The sequence below is a fragment of the Macrobrachium nipponense genome, chromosome 40 (assembly GCF_015104395.2).
Source record: "Macrobrachium nipponense isolate FS-2020 chromosome 40, ASM1510439v2, whole genome shotgun sequence".
Lineage (NCBI taxonomy): Eukaryota > Metazoa > Arthropoda > Malacostraca > Decapoda > Palaemonidae > Macrobrachium > Macrobrachium nipponense.
Genome location: NC_061101.1, coordinates 15,006,103 through 15,020,874, shown reverse-complemented (window position 1 = coordinate 15,020,874; position 14,772 = coordinate 15,006,103). Strand labels below are relative to the sequence as shown.

Below are 14,772 nucleotides of genomic sequence, written 5' to 3'. Positions count from 1 at the left end.
ATTTATTATTTTGCTTATTTTGGTATTTATGAAATGATAATCGCACGAGAACCTGCTCAGTAAAAATGGTACATATTTGTACTACAGAAAACACACACATAGTTATATATATTATATATATATATTATATATATAAATATATATATATATATATATATATATATATATAATGTGTATGTGTGTGTGGTATAAAGAAAGGAGAATGGAATGAAGTTATCTTGATGAGAATGCAAACTATGTAAACATAAATAAAATTAAATCCTTCATCTATTTTCATGTGAATAATGATAAATGTGCATGCATGATAAAATCCGCAAGAACACTGTAAGGATGCGAAGGGTAAGCCCTTAGAACATCAGAATAGGCCCAACGGACAGATGTGGCACTGAGAATGCAATTTACAAAAAAAATGTTGACAGTAAAATTTCAGGTGTTTTTGACAGTCCCAAATTATCTGTTCAGATCCCATTTACCATTCATTATTTAACCGATGCAGCGCTCTCTGTCCCACCTACGTTCTTCCTGTTATCTGTTGCTCCCTTTTCCTTATCTCCGCCTTTCGTAATATCATTCTTACGACGACGACTCGTAAACAAAACAATCGTCTCCCGCGAGCGAGATGTCTCATCTCCGTGTCATGTGGTTTGTGAAATTCGAAAATCTTCCTCGTTTCGCAATGTTCTTGAGGACAGGGAGATACTACTACTGGTAGAACAAGACTGTCCGTCACCCTCTGATTCGAGCAGGCTCGCACTATGCGATTTCTGGGTCGTTAGAAGTTCGCGATAAAGAACTTGACTTCTACTTAAGATCATGGCGTCATTCAGAAGCTGGTTACCGAAGACGTGACGTGCCATGAATAACTTCTTATCTGACTTCACACACACACACACACACAGAGTGTTAGAGGCCTTTTAGTAACTGCTAAATTATTTTGAAACTGACAGAACAAAGGGCAGAAAATACTATATCGCGGATGCAAGAATCTGTAAGCGTCCGCTGAAAATGTCTTTGTTATGAAACTATTACTAAAAGCAGAAGTTTACCGCTATCTTCACGCCTGAGAGAGAGGAGAGAGAGAGAGAGAGAGAGAGAGAGAGAGAGAGAGAGAGAGATTCTTTATATTTGCACATTTGGACTAATTGATAATCAAGTTCCTTAATTGAATTTCCAAGATTAATAGAATATGCTAAAGAATTCATTTGTATAATTGCTTAGTTATTTATTAATTCATTCAGTAAAGAAAGTAACATCAACTACAACCATCTCACAAGCATGTGAACGAAGTCTATATAAAAACAACAAGTTTCAAGTCAGATACGCAGAATGAAAACAAACGTATTCCCATATCGTAATCTGCCTGCATTTTTCGCCATCATGGCTTCAGTTCTGAAACTGTTCACCCTAGAGTGAGTAATACTCCTTAGGCCTCTCATTTTAGACTGTTAGAGATAATCTTCTGTAATCATTGTGGAACTATAAGACACCTCCTGTGATTTCTCTTGTAGAAATTTAATTGAGAATTCTCTTCACTGTAAGGACTTTTCCCCCCCTCTGTGACTTACCATTGAAGGATGTGGAAACTTATAATAAATTTACATTTTGTTTTTGATTGCATTTCTGACGATGACGCAGGCAAGCAAGATAGCTTTTATAGAAAAAAAAAGCAACCATCGTCCATCTACTTCATAACCAAAGAGAATGTCATCTCATCAGTGTACGAGTATTCCTATGAAGATAAGAAATTTATTATTTTCTTTTTATTTTTATTTACAGAGATAAGCCCAGGCACGTCGTGGGGTCAAGAAGACACAGTCTATCAAAAGCCTCCTCCTCCTCCTCCTCCTCCTCCTCCACTTGACTGGCTCTTATCATTATCTATGAAATTATCTGATCTGTTGATATCTGGGACATCGAAGAGCCGCACAGACCAGAGACGAAATGTTAGCGACGCCAGAACAGCAAGTCGTTTCTAGAAACAAGTTCGGTTACCCCACGAAATCCCACACCGGAGCAAAATTGAATTTGTGTAGCTAGTGCCAGATCGTTCGTCAATTCGAACTGCAGCGAGTGCGATGCGTTTATTTTAACTGCATAGCAAAAAGAGAGAGAAAAAAAATTGGAAATAAACCAGTGTTTTGTGAAGTGCTTTTGGTACGAAGGATTTTCATCGGCCGTATTTTGTGGCGTAGACCTTCTCGTGAGGGAAGGTTTAATTTTGTTTTTTTAGGATTTAAACTCCGAAGCAGATTTCAGAGGTATGTAAATGGCTATTAAACACATAGAGTTTTACTGATAACATACGTGCATTCTTAGATAATTACATGCATACATTACAATTACACACACGCAAACACACACATATAATTATATATGTACATTTTATATATATATATTATATATATATATATATATATATAGATATATATATATATATATATCATATCACATCCGATCCATCCATGCATTACTATGCACATAATTATTCATTGCTGTCTCCTGCCCTCTGCTCGATATAGTTTTCTTAGCAAGTTGTATTGTGCGTTTGCTGTTGCTATGGGTTTTTTCCAAACTGTGAAGTGCTTCGCTGTATTGAAAGGCAGTAGTACATTCAAGTGACATTTGGAAAAGCAGTCATCCTTAGCCCATTCGTTTTTGTAACTTTCGTTGTCGTAAATTCCAGCAGTAAATTCAAGCTCAGTTTTGTTAGTCTGTAACTATAAAGATAGACGATCTTAAAGTTTAAACTTAAATAAGGTAAAGGGTTTCCTCTCAAGCGCCGTTTTCTTTCGTTCTCCCAGAAGAATTCTGTGTCCCATTTTTCGAGCAGTTCCTTCGAGAGTCGTCTTTATAACTTGGTATAATTGATTTTTCTTTCTCTGAATATTTCCGCAAGACAAATATCTCAGTGCAGAGTATGAACAACCCAAACCTATTCTTATGGTCTATGGTGCATTTTTCCTAAATAATTTTACTTCTGATATGTCCAGTAGCCGTTGGTGGGGGCGGGGGTGGGGTTGCGGTAAAAGGGGCAGGGGGGGGAGGGGTGGTGGTAGGGGGCGGTGGCTGATTTAGTGCCGTCAGTGCACCACTGAAGGCATTACCTAAGTGTCTTTTTAGCGTCCCTAAGGCGCCCCTAGCTGCACCCCTTCTTCCATTCCTTTTCTTGTACATCCGTTCATATTCTCTTTCTTTCATCTGACTTTCCACCTTCTCTAACGATTGTTTCATTGTGCGACGGCGAGGTAAACCTTCTTACTGTCAGTTTCCCTTTCAGTGCTAAATGACCACACAGGTCCCAGCGCTTGGCCTTTCGCCTGAATCCTATAATCTGTTCTATTCTTTTCTTCTGTTATGTGTTTTTGTAGGTTTTCCGCAGTAAGTTAGAAGAGAAAATTTCCCAAATTATTACCAGGAACTCGAAACGTGGAGTTCATTTCCCGTAGACTATCCTTCGCCCACACAAAATTTTGTTTGGTTTCTTTGTTTGTATTTTTGTTATAGTAGATTTACATCAACCGTGCATTTGATGCCTAGGCCAGTCCCTTACGACGCTCCTGATTGGCTGTTGATAGGAAAATCAAAGGGCTGGAAACTCCCTGGAGAGTTCATGTGGGTATGATCTATGTTCCACCTCTCCTGAGGTATACGTCTTTCAGGAGAAGTGGAACATGCATCCTGCCTATGTGAACTCTCTCGAGAGACTGAGAGTTTCCAGCCCTGTGATTGGCTTATCAACAGCCAATCAGGATCGTCGTAATGGACTGGTCTAGACATCAAATGCACGGTTGATGTGAATCTACTATAGTATAGAAGGATTACTAAAACAATTCACGTATAAATGATTAAGGGAAAGTTAACGGCAGGTTGTCCTCGCCAATGGCACCAGACGATTAAGTTTTGGGAGATATACGAAGGTAAATTTTTGGGAGAAGGGATCTTTTATATTATAGGGGATTGACTGATCAAATTTGGCGGAGGTTTGCGGTCTCAGAAGAGGGCCATGTATAATGAAATTAATACAGCTGGAGCTTAAAATGAGGTTGTATGACTTAAGAAATAGTAAAGATCTTTTGTGAAACATGAGCTTTACAGTACAATATACAATTTGAAAAAGTCTAATCAGCTAAAAAAAGATTTTAAATGTCTAATGAGAAAAGATAGGGATCTTCGTTCAAGGAAATTGGATATAATATGAAACGAATGATTTAGGGTACTACATAAGGCACTATGATTTCAGTTCCCGTTGTGTGTGTGTGTGTGTGGGTGGGTGGGGACGGGAGTTGTTAGTGCTGTTGTTGCACTTTAGGCCGTGCACTGTAGGCATTTTTCATCGTCTCTTCAGCTTGTAGCTTCAACCCCTTTTCATTCCTTTCACTATACCTCCGTTCATATTCTCTTCCTTCCATCTTAGTTTAAACCCTCTCCTGATGATTTTTTCTGCATTAGTTTCAGCGCTGATGGACCTCGTAGGTCCCAGCGTTTGGCCCTAGGCGTAGATTTTACTTTCCAGATCCATAATGCTTTCAGTTTCCCACACATCACATAATTCGTCTTTATGCGTTATCATTGTTCATCTCAGTCAAACGAAAGGACAGACTTATCTAATCTCTTCATGCGCTGCCAACAGCCACTCATCCTCAACTTGAAATTCAGGTCGAGTTGCCTTCCCTTTATCTCTCCTTATCTCTGTCATGATTAAGAGATCGGCAGATCTCTTTCATCTCGCTGCCGGTGGCCATTTTTGCCTTCGTTTTGAGACAAGATGAAAAATCCCTTTAAGAAGAACGCTCTCTCTCTCTCTCTCTCTCTCTCTCTCTCTCTCTCGATGCTGTCTGTGTAGATGCAGGGTCTCGTATACCAAACATTAAAATAATTATATGTACACATGTGTGTGTGCTTATGATAAGAATGTCCAAGCTGAAAAGTGGCTATAAATGTCATACGTAGGAAACTCATTAAACTGAAATTTTACCCCAAAAGGAAGAGACCTTGTAAACTGTAATGCACAATCGCATATTCCTCTTTGAAAAGCTGCAGGCCAGCTGGCAGCTGCCTAGGTGCATCACTTGGTAGCAGAATACTGAGATGCGCGCACACACACACACAAACAAACACTCACAAGCAGTGACTGCGTTCTTCATGGGAAAGCAAAACACCGACCTAGAAAGGTGATATCCCATTTTGCTTGCAAAGCCATGGTGGGGTAGTTGCCGAAACGAGAGGTATTCTGAGTTGCCTCTCTTACTCATAACTGCTTTCAAATATAGTTACGCTTCTTCTGACTATGTTGTGTTCGGCTTTGAATACAAATGGTACTACGTTGGCATAATATCACCCATCACCGACAGGGTTTCTTGTTTTTATTTGCAATTTAAAAGGAAAACTGTCCACTGAGGAGGAGGATATACTACGACCAGCAGAACTACGGTCAATCTGTCTTTTGCAGCACACAGTTAACAGTCTGGAGGGTCGGATCATTCCTAGATAGAAAGTTCGGGGGTCGTTATCTACGAATAATATTTCTTTGGGTTCATTATCTTCATGACATTCACAGTCTTTTGTGTATGTTTTTACTGCCATCCCCAACGGACTTGTACTAAACACGCCTTTGCAAAGGTGGATACATAAAAGGTTAAACCCCTTGGGGAGGTCACTATCAAGGAAAGATCCGAAGGGTCTTTGCAGCCTGCCTTCCTCTTCTTCCTGCTGGATTGCTTTCTGCCTTTTCATTGTCGGCCGTTCTCTTTGGTTTCTTTCCACCCAACAGCGCACCTTCTTCATCTCGGTCAGGTGCAATTCTCGACTCTCATTTAACTGTAAATCGTTCGAACGGAGCTTACGAATGTCTACGAGTAGTTCAGTGGGACGTTTCAACTCGTAATGACCCTTTCTTGCTTGAAACCCCCGTAGCAATTGAGCATTTGCTTTGTTAGCTTTCAGAACGATAAAAGCACTCATTCATGCTGCGAATGTGGTCTTACTTGGAAGCGCTGGATTCTGCGAGTCCATCTGTCTATATGTTTATGTTGTGCTTTTTCCGTATTTATTGATGTAGCCGTTATCAACTGTTAATTGTTTCTTAATTTACTTATTCTTCACCATGCTTCTCTCTCTCTCTCTCTCTCTCATATTTCTTTTACCCATTTTTTTTCTTATCTGTCATCGTGTATCAGCTTGTTTTTCCATTTGGCTTCTCCAGTCTCTATCTGTCTATGTGCCTGATTCATCACTTTTATTTCAGCCTGTTAGACTCTCTCTCTCTCTCTCTCTCTCTCTCTCTCTCTCTCTCTCTCTCTGCATATTACACTCCAGTGCGCAAACAGTAAAACATCCCAGTTTAAGAGTCCCAAAATCACCCATCTTTCAAAAATTCCAGTGAGAAATTTCGGTCCCTCTTACCACCTCTCCCCTCCAAAATTGTTTCATAAGGTTTCGAACTTCTCGAAACTAATTCTCTATTCGAGGTTAAAGGAGAGCGAGTTACGTTTATTCTAGTTTCGAACTTCTCGAGGCATTTTCTCTTATCTTTAATACTTTCTGGAAAAGTTAAATATACCCTCTTTCTCTCTCACGCAAACATTACTTTATAATCCCCTTCATTGCACTGAATTGATTATCAACTCAATAAGTGGCTTGATCACTGAAACCGGGCTAATGTCATATGAAATGCATTCTGCTTAATCTATTTGTCAATAGTTTCCTGTCGGTTAGTTCAAAACAGATTTTCTATTTGCCTGAACAATGCTTATTAAATACGGTAGCTCTTTTTTATAAGGAATTGCAGTCAGACTGTTCACACACTATCTGGTCTATAACACTATATATATATATATATATATATATATAATATATATATATATATATATATATACATACATTATATATATATTATATATATTTATATATATATATATATATATATATATATTATGTGTGTATGTAAATAGAGCTACATTTTTCAGGTGCACAAGTTTCCACGGACATCAAGGGTATACCATGGGTTTACCATGGGCGTGGTCTTGGATGGGCTACGCCCACATTTTCCTCCTTCTGTTCCTCTTCCACGAGACTTCTGAAGCCTTTACTGCTCCTGTCACTTCTAGTAAGTTATTTGCTTCAATCCCTCTCACGTTAGTTATCAAGTTATTGGTGAGTCGATTATAATCAGTGTTACCTTAACTAACTTGTAAATTTTACAGTCTTAGACACTTAGACAGATAACTCGGGAGCTCTTAAAACTATAGAGCTAAAGGATTTCTGTAGTCTTCCATTTGAAAGTATTTCTTCTCAGTAATCAAACCTTCCTCATTAATGAATCTTTCAACTGTTTATCAGCGTGTCAGTCCGAACGTTCCTATAGATTCTACAAATAATGCGATCTTCCAATTTTGGCAGCTGTTGTCGAAACGGGCCGCTCTACCGTGTTCAAGCACCAGGTTGAGGTAGAGATAAGTGGCTCTTCAGTTTATAAAGGCGCGGCCATTGTAGAAGCCACTAGATACAATGCTGATACTCTGCTAATCTTCACGGCCAGAGATGTCAGCGACGAGGCCGAACCATTGGTACGTGTAAACAATGAAATAACTGGTTAACTTAATGTTAATTGGGTTGGGTAAAGAATCCTCATCCAGACGTCAATAAACACCAACAAAACCGTTATTACTTTACACTTGTTAGTATACGGCAGTGAAGTGTACTAAAGTTGTAAAGCCTAAACCAGTGGTAAGTGTAAAGTAGGAAAGCCTAAACCAATAGTAAGGAAAGTATACACCAATAGTAAGTGTAAAGTAGGAAAGTCTAAACCAATGCCAAGTGTAAAGTAATAAAGCATAAACCAATATTAAGTGTAAAGTAGGAAAAGCTAAACCAATGTTAAGTGTTAAGTAGGAAAGCCTAAACCAATAGTAAGTGTAAAGCAGGAAAGCCTAAACCAATGGTAGGCGTTAAGTAGTAAATCTTAAACCAATGTGAAGTGTAAACTAAGAAAGCGTAAATCAATAGTAAGTGTCAATCAGTAAAGCCTGAACCAGTGGTAAGTGTAAAGTAATGAAAGATAATTCATTGGTAAGTGTCAAGCAGTAAAGCCTGAACCATTTAAAACGACCTGATTGCACTTCGAACGAAAATCTAATTCCTAGAGACTGAAAAATCATGGAACGTAATTAAAAGAATAAGGAGTACAAATTCCTGTATACCGACGAAAGGCATCAATAACATTTGTTCAAGATTTTATCTGATATACACACTGTACACTTTATCTATCATTAAAGGTATCCGGCACCGGACTAGGCCGAGCTGTCGTCGTGAAAACGCTTGGCGGGAGAGTCAGCTCCATTCTTTATCACCCTGAAGAGGACCAGTACTCTCTCAACTATAAGAGGGCGCTGGCTTCGCTTCTGACGCCGGCTCTGCCTTCCGGGTCCTTGGCTTACCACACGCAGGTGAGTGATTAGAGTTAACGTGCGCCCATACGGTCGAACGATGTCCGACGGACAAACATTGTTGCCAGCTAACAATTGCCTTTCGGTCTTTGCCTTGTGAACAGAGTAAAAAAACAGTGATGTACAACTTCATCTGGTACCACTGTTTGTTGCCTGATCTACTTCCATCGGTTCAATGCTTATGACGTCATCCTGCTAAGCCTATGATTAAGGTAACGATGGTTGTCCGTCGGGCATTGTTCGACCGTGTGGACTCACCTTTAGGCTGAGCTTTTAGGAGAACTGACGCCGTCAGTAACATTATTTGCTGAAATGATGAATCTGAACTGGAAGAAACCCATGAAAGTAACAAGTGTATATCATTATCTGGATAAAATCAATTAAGATCCAGGAGACTTGCACAGGATGTGTTGAAATTTGCAAGCCTAGTGCAGAATGATGTAAGGCTGATATGCTACATTACCTGGAGGAATGGTCATACTATACTAAAGTTATAGGTTTTATCATCTACGAATAGAACGGAACGGCTATATAGTGCTACAGTGTTTCAAATTCTGATGTTTTTAAATAATGGGTTAAGTTAAGCGAGTAGATGTGCTGTTTGTATATTAGCTCAAGTCTCTTTATGCCTATCATTTTTTTGCAAGGTTTTGTGGTCTCATTGGGACCCAGTGATACTCGCACCAAACTTCTGATATCTGCTACAAGTTTCAGTAGCGCCTGAAAGCTCAATGCGGGGTATTACCACCGGTGAACCTCACGAGGTGCACTGTAGGCTTTACTTAAGGTTCTTTGCAGCGTTCCTTCTTTAGGCTCCTATCTGCAACCCCCTTTCATTCCCTTTACTGTACCTCCGTTCCTATTCTCTTTCTTCCATCTGATTTTAAACCCTCTCCTAACGATTATTTCATAGTGCAACTGCGATGGTTTCCTACTGTTACACCTTTCGAACATTTCTGCTCACAATTTCCTTTTCAACACTGAAAGACCTCATAAGTTCCAGTGCTTCACGTTTGGCCTAAATTTTATATTTCATTTCAGTCCATTTCATTTTGTACCATTCCTTCTCTTTGTCCGGTATTCGTTTCTAATCTTCTTCTTTCTTCACAGAACGACATCTTGGGCACCTGCGAAGTCCTCTACGAAAACACAGGATCGACTACAACTACGTGGCGAGACTTGACCCGGTGCTCGCACTTCACTTCGGAGTCAGTTCTTGGTGCTCACAGTGTGCCCTTCCTACATTTGGTAATGAAAAACTCTCTCTCTCTCTCTCTCTCTCTCTCTCTCTCTCTCTCTCTCTCTCTCTCTCTCTCTCTCTCGATCTTTCAGCACTAAATGACGTCATAGGTCCCAGCTCTTGGCCTTTGGCGTAAATCCTATATTCTATTCTAGTCTATAAAAATGAGATAAAAACTCTGTAGACTATTTCAAACTCAACTTAGCCTCTCTTCAGGCCCTAGACGTCCTGGGCAGCGAGTCGAAATGCGAGTACCGCTGGAGAGGTTTGCCAGGGCGCATACTCGACGGCGCCACCTGCACGGATTTCCTGAAGGTGGCACCGAGGTACGCGGCAGAAGATCGCGTCCTCAATATCACTGTGACTTCGATTCTGACGCACACGGCTTCGACTTCCATGAACCCGGATATTTTTGAATGTAAGTGGAAGGTACCGAAAGGAGTAAATGTTAAAACAGTACATTACCCTAGTTTTGCTGACTTATTCATTAAAATGATATTTTGTTAGTATACAATAAGTTTTGTACATACTTACCCGGCAGATATATACTTAGCTTATGTCTCTGACGTCCCGACAGAATTCAAACTCGCGGCACACGCTACAGGTAGGTCAGGTGATCACCCTCTCCGCCGCTGGGGTGGCGGGAATAGGAACCATTCCCGTTTTCAGACCAGATTTTTCTCTTGCGCCTATCTCCTGAGGGGAGGATGGGGTGGCCATTCATCGTATATATCTGCCGGGTAAGTATGTACAAAACTTTATTGTATACTGACAATATCATTTTTTTGGTTTTGACCATGCAACAACTTCCGGCAGATATATACTTAGCTGATTGACACCCTTGGTGGCGGGTAAGAGATAGTTACTCAATATAAATAAAAAAAAACAATAAAAACAGGGGAAACAACATCTGTTGTAGGTCATTATATATAAACTTATTAAAACCTTGGTTCTTACCCTATTTGGCAGAAGACTTCATGATTACTGTCTATGAGTCTGCTTTCCTCAAGAGTTTCAGTGGGGATGAGACTGACACTGATAGCTCTTCTGGAATCGTGTCAATGGGGCGAGCCCGCTTACTTGACAGAGCCTTGTCTTGGATCATACCAATGGGGCTGACCCACTTACATGGTAGAGCCTTCACCTTTGTCATATCAACGGGACTAACCCTCTTACATGACAGAGCCTAGGTCCAAATCACTAACAAGGAGCACGAAAAACCAATCCGACCACCTGACCACACTACATTTGTTAACACTACGATTTGAAGGAGCATTCCCAAGACCCCTTCCAATCGACCATAAAAAACACAACACCAAAAAACGTTAAAATTATAACTTAACAACTATAAAGGATTAGGTTCAGCTCCTTGCCCCAGCAACGAATCCGCAGACACGAACGGTCCGAGAGAGAAGCACTTGTCATAAGTGACTCGCACGTCTCTTAAGTAATTTGATGCAAAAACCGAATTGCACCTCCAATAGGTGGATTCGACAAGAGTCTGTATCGACATATTCCTATGATACGCTAAAGAGGTAGCTACAGCTCTGACCTCATGTGCTTTGACTCTTATAAGCCTTAAATGTTCCTCTTCACAGGAAGCATGCGCTTCTTTGATAACGTCTTTAATAAAATACGCTGAGCATTCTTAGAAATCATCCTCTTAGGATTTCTTACGGAACACCAAAGGCTATCCACATTTCCACCAAGTAGCTTCTTCCTCTCTCCAGGTAGAACTTGAGGATCCTGACTGGGCACAATGTCCTCTCTAAGTCTCTCCTACCAAAGAGGACAGTCCCTTAATCTCAAAAGTCCTTGGCCATGGTTTAGAAGGATTTTTCGTTCTTTGCTAAAAACAGGGGATTAAAGGACCATACTGCAGAATCTTCCTTAAAGCCCACAGTTCCTTCTAAAGCCTGAAGTTCACTAACTCTCTTAGCAGAGGCTAGTGCAAAGAGAAAGAGAGACTTTTTAGTCAAGTCTCTGAATGAGGAATTTTTGAGGAGGTTCGAATTTCTCGGACATTAAATATCTAAGAACCACATCCAGGTTCCAACTAGGTGGTCTTATAGTCTTGACTTCGAGGTTTCAAAGGACCTTAACAAGTCATGCAGATCCTTGTCCTCCGAGATATTAAGGTCTCTATGTCTAAAAACAGATGAGAGCATGCTTTTATATCCCTTATTGTGGTAACGGCCAGATTGCATTTCTCCCTCAAATAAAGGAGAAAATCCGCTATTTCAGTACAGAGGTACTGGAAGAGGATACTTTTCTGGGACCCTGCCCATCTTCGGAAACACCTCCCACTTCTTTGACTGGTCACGCGAAGAGTTGAAGGTCTTCTGGCTCTAGCAATTGCCTTTGCAGCCTTGCGTGAAAACCCCCTCGCTCTGACGAGTCCTTCGACAGTCTGAAGGCAGTCAGACTGAGAGCGGGGAGGTTTTTGTGGTATCTGTCGAAGTGGGGCTGTCTGAGAAGATCCTTCCGCAGTGGAAGGGCCCTCTGGGAAATCTATCATCCATTCCAGTACCTCTGTGTACCAATCTTGGGCTGGCCAGAATGGGGCGATGAGGGTCAGTTTGGCTTCCCTCCCCTGTTTGAAAACGAACTTCCTTACCACCTCTCCTATTATCTTGAAAGAGGAAAAGCGTATACCCGTCGATCCCCTTCCAATCCAGAAGGTGACCGTCCACTGCAACTGCCTTTGGATCTGAAATCGGAGAGCAGTAGTTCTCCAACTCGCATTCCAATTCATTGCGAACAGGTCGATATTGGGTCTCCCCCAGAGGTCCCAAATCTCGTCGCACACTTCTGAATGCAGAGTCCCATTCCGTGGAAAGGACCTGATCTCTTCTGCTCAGAAGATCTGCTCTCACGTTCTTTTCCCCCTGGATGAACCTGGTTGAATTAAGAGTTATTCACCGTTCCTCGGTCCAAAGAAGAAGCTCCTTTGCTTTCTCGAACAGGGAAAAGGAGGGAGTGAGTCCCTCCCTGTTTCCTTATATAGGCTAGAGCTGTCGTGTTGTCCGAATTCACTTGCAACACGGCACCCAATACTTTTGAGGTTCAAAGTGAACGAGAGCTAGATGGAACTGCTGCTAGTTCCTTCTTGTTGATATGCCAGACACCTGTTCCCCACTCCAGGTGCCTGACACTTCTCTCGACCTAGAGTCGCTCCCATCCTTTTTCCTTTTTCCGAGGCGTCTGTAAATAACACTAGGCGAGGGCTCGACAACTGAAGGGAGAGCCCTTGATTTCAATCTGTTTGGCTCTAACCACCAACTGAGGTCCTCCTTTATGCTCTTTGAGAGCTGAAAGGAGCCCGAAAGCTCTTGGTGCTTCTGATCCCATTTCTCTGAGGAAGAATTGTAGGGGTCTTAAGTGTAGCTTCCCTAGAGAAAACGAAACTGTTCCAACGAGGAAAGGTCCCCAGAAGACTCATCCATTCCCTCGCGGAACATTGTTCTTTCTCTAGGAAGGTCCCGTCACTTTCTGTAAACAATCTCCGCCGTCGTTCCTTTGATGGATACACGAAAACCCCGAGAATCCATCAGAATCCCCAGATAGACAATGCTTTGCTGGGGATTCATCTGGGACTTACCAGAGTTTAGTACAGTCCCAGGGACTGAACTAGGTCCAGTGTTAATTTCAAGTCCTCCAGACATTCGATCTTTTGATTGGGCCCGGATCAGCCAATCGTCGAGATACAACGAGATTCTTACTCCTTCGATATGAAGCCAATGAGCGACAGTCCTCATAAGACCCGGTGAACACCTGAGGGGCCATGGCAAGGACCGAAGCAAGGGCTCGAAATTGAAAAACTTTGCCCTGTACCATGAATCTTAGGTACCTCCTGGACGAGGGATGGATAGGTACATGAAAATAGGCATCCTGAAGGTCCAGGGACACCATCCAATCCCCTGGACGAAGAGCTGCAAGAACGGAGGAAGTCGTCTCCATCGTGAACTTCGTCTTGACAATGAAGCGATTCAGGGCACTTACGTCCAGGAACTGGTCCTCCACTCTTTCCTGAGGCTTTTTGTACAAAAGAAAAAGACGTTGTAGAACCCTGGAGATTGAAGGTCTTGAACCCTTTCTATCGCCTCTTTTGTCCATCATTTCTTCTACTAGTTGTAGCAGGGCCTGGTTCTTTAAAGAATCTCGGTATCTTGCTGCCCTTAACTCCCTTGGAGTTGTTGTTAAGGGAGGCTTCTCCCTGAAGGGGAGGAAGGTATCCTCTCTCGAGGATAGAGAGGGACCAGTTGTCCGCCCCTCTCTGAGCCCAGACTTTTCGCAAACTTCAGCAGTCTGGCTCCTACTGTAGTCTGGAGGAACTACTTTCTCATTGTGGTTTTAGGGAAGGGCCGTTGCGTGCTGATCTCCCTCTCTTAAACCGGTCTCCTACGCCTAAGAGAGGGTCTTAGCCGTCGTTCTCCCTCGAAAGCGGGCTGCTGAAAAGCAGGCTTCTCTCTTTTAGCCAAAGGGACTGCTCGGTTTTAGTCTTTTCGCCGAGTGCGCAAGCAGATCCTGAGTAGCCTTTCCGGATAAAGACTTAGATATATCTCTCACTGTCTCTTGTGGAAACAGGTGACTAGGACAGGGGCGAATAAAGCAGGGAGGATCTCTGTAGAGACACCGATTTCGTCAAAAAAGAACTGTAGACAGATCTCTTTTTAAAGGACTGCCGATCCAAAGAGAGAAGCCACCTCCGTAGATCCATCCATCAAGGCCTTATCCAGACAAGAAAGTACACTCGTTAAAACTTCCATCGAAACAAAGTCTGGATCCTGTGCTCTCTTGGCCAGGGCTTCCCAAGGCCCAATCCATAAAATTAAAGACCTCAATGTGCGAAATAGACCCAATTAAGTAAATGGTCCAGTTTCGCACATTCCCCATGAGGCCTTTGCCGAATGAAGAGAGCGTCTTCTAGACGAATCCACTAACGCTGAAAAATCAGCATCAGCTGAAGAAGGGAAGGGTAGGCCCAATCCCATTGGCTTCTTTCGTGTCATAACCAGACACCTGGCTTACCTGCCAACTTCGAAGGAGGGCAGGAAAAAACCGTCTTGCCCGCTTCTTTTTTATAGA

At 41.9% G+C, this 14,772-nt stretch overlaps 1 protein-coding gene across 1 annotated transcript in view; it reads left to right on the top strand.

The window, feature by feature from the left end:
- Positions 1–1,920: 1,920 nt before the first annotated feature.
- Positions 1,921–14,772, top strand: part of LOC135211939 (uncharacterized) — a 73,281-nt gene continuing 60,429 nt past the window's right edge. Inside the window, exons 1-6 of the mRNA XM_064245186.1 lie at positions 1,921–2,258; positions 6,966–7,105; positions 7,399–7,565; positions 8,274–8,444; positions 9,555–9,692; positions 9,901–10,102. Of these exons, the coding sequence (XP_064101256.1) occupies positions 7,000–7,105; positions 7,399–7,565; positions 8,274–8,444; positions 9,555–9,692; positions 9,901–10,102 (784 nt within the window). The 5' untranslated portion in view covers positions 1,921–2,258; positions 6,966–6,999. The remainder of the gene's footprint in view (positions 2,259–6,965; positions 7,106–7,398; positions 7,566–8,273; positions 8,445–9,554; positions 9,693–9,900; positions 10,103–14,772) is intronic.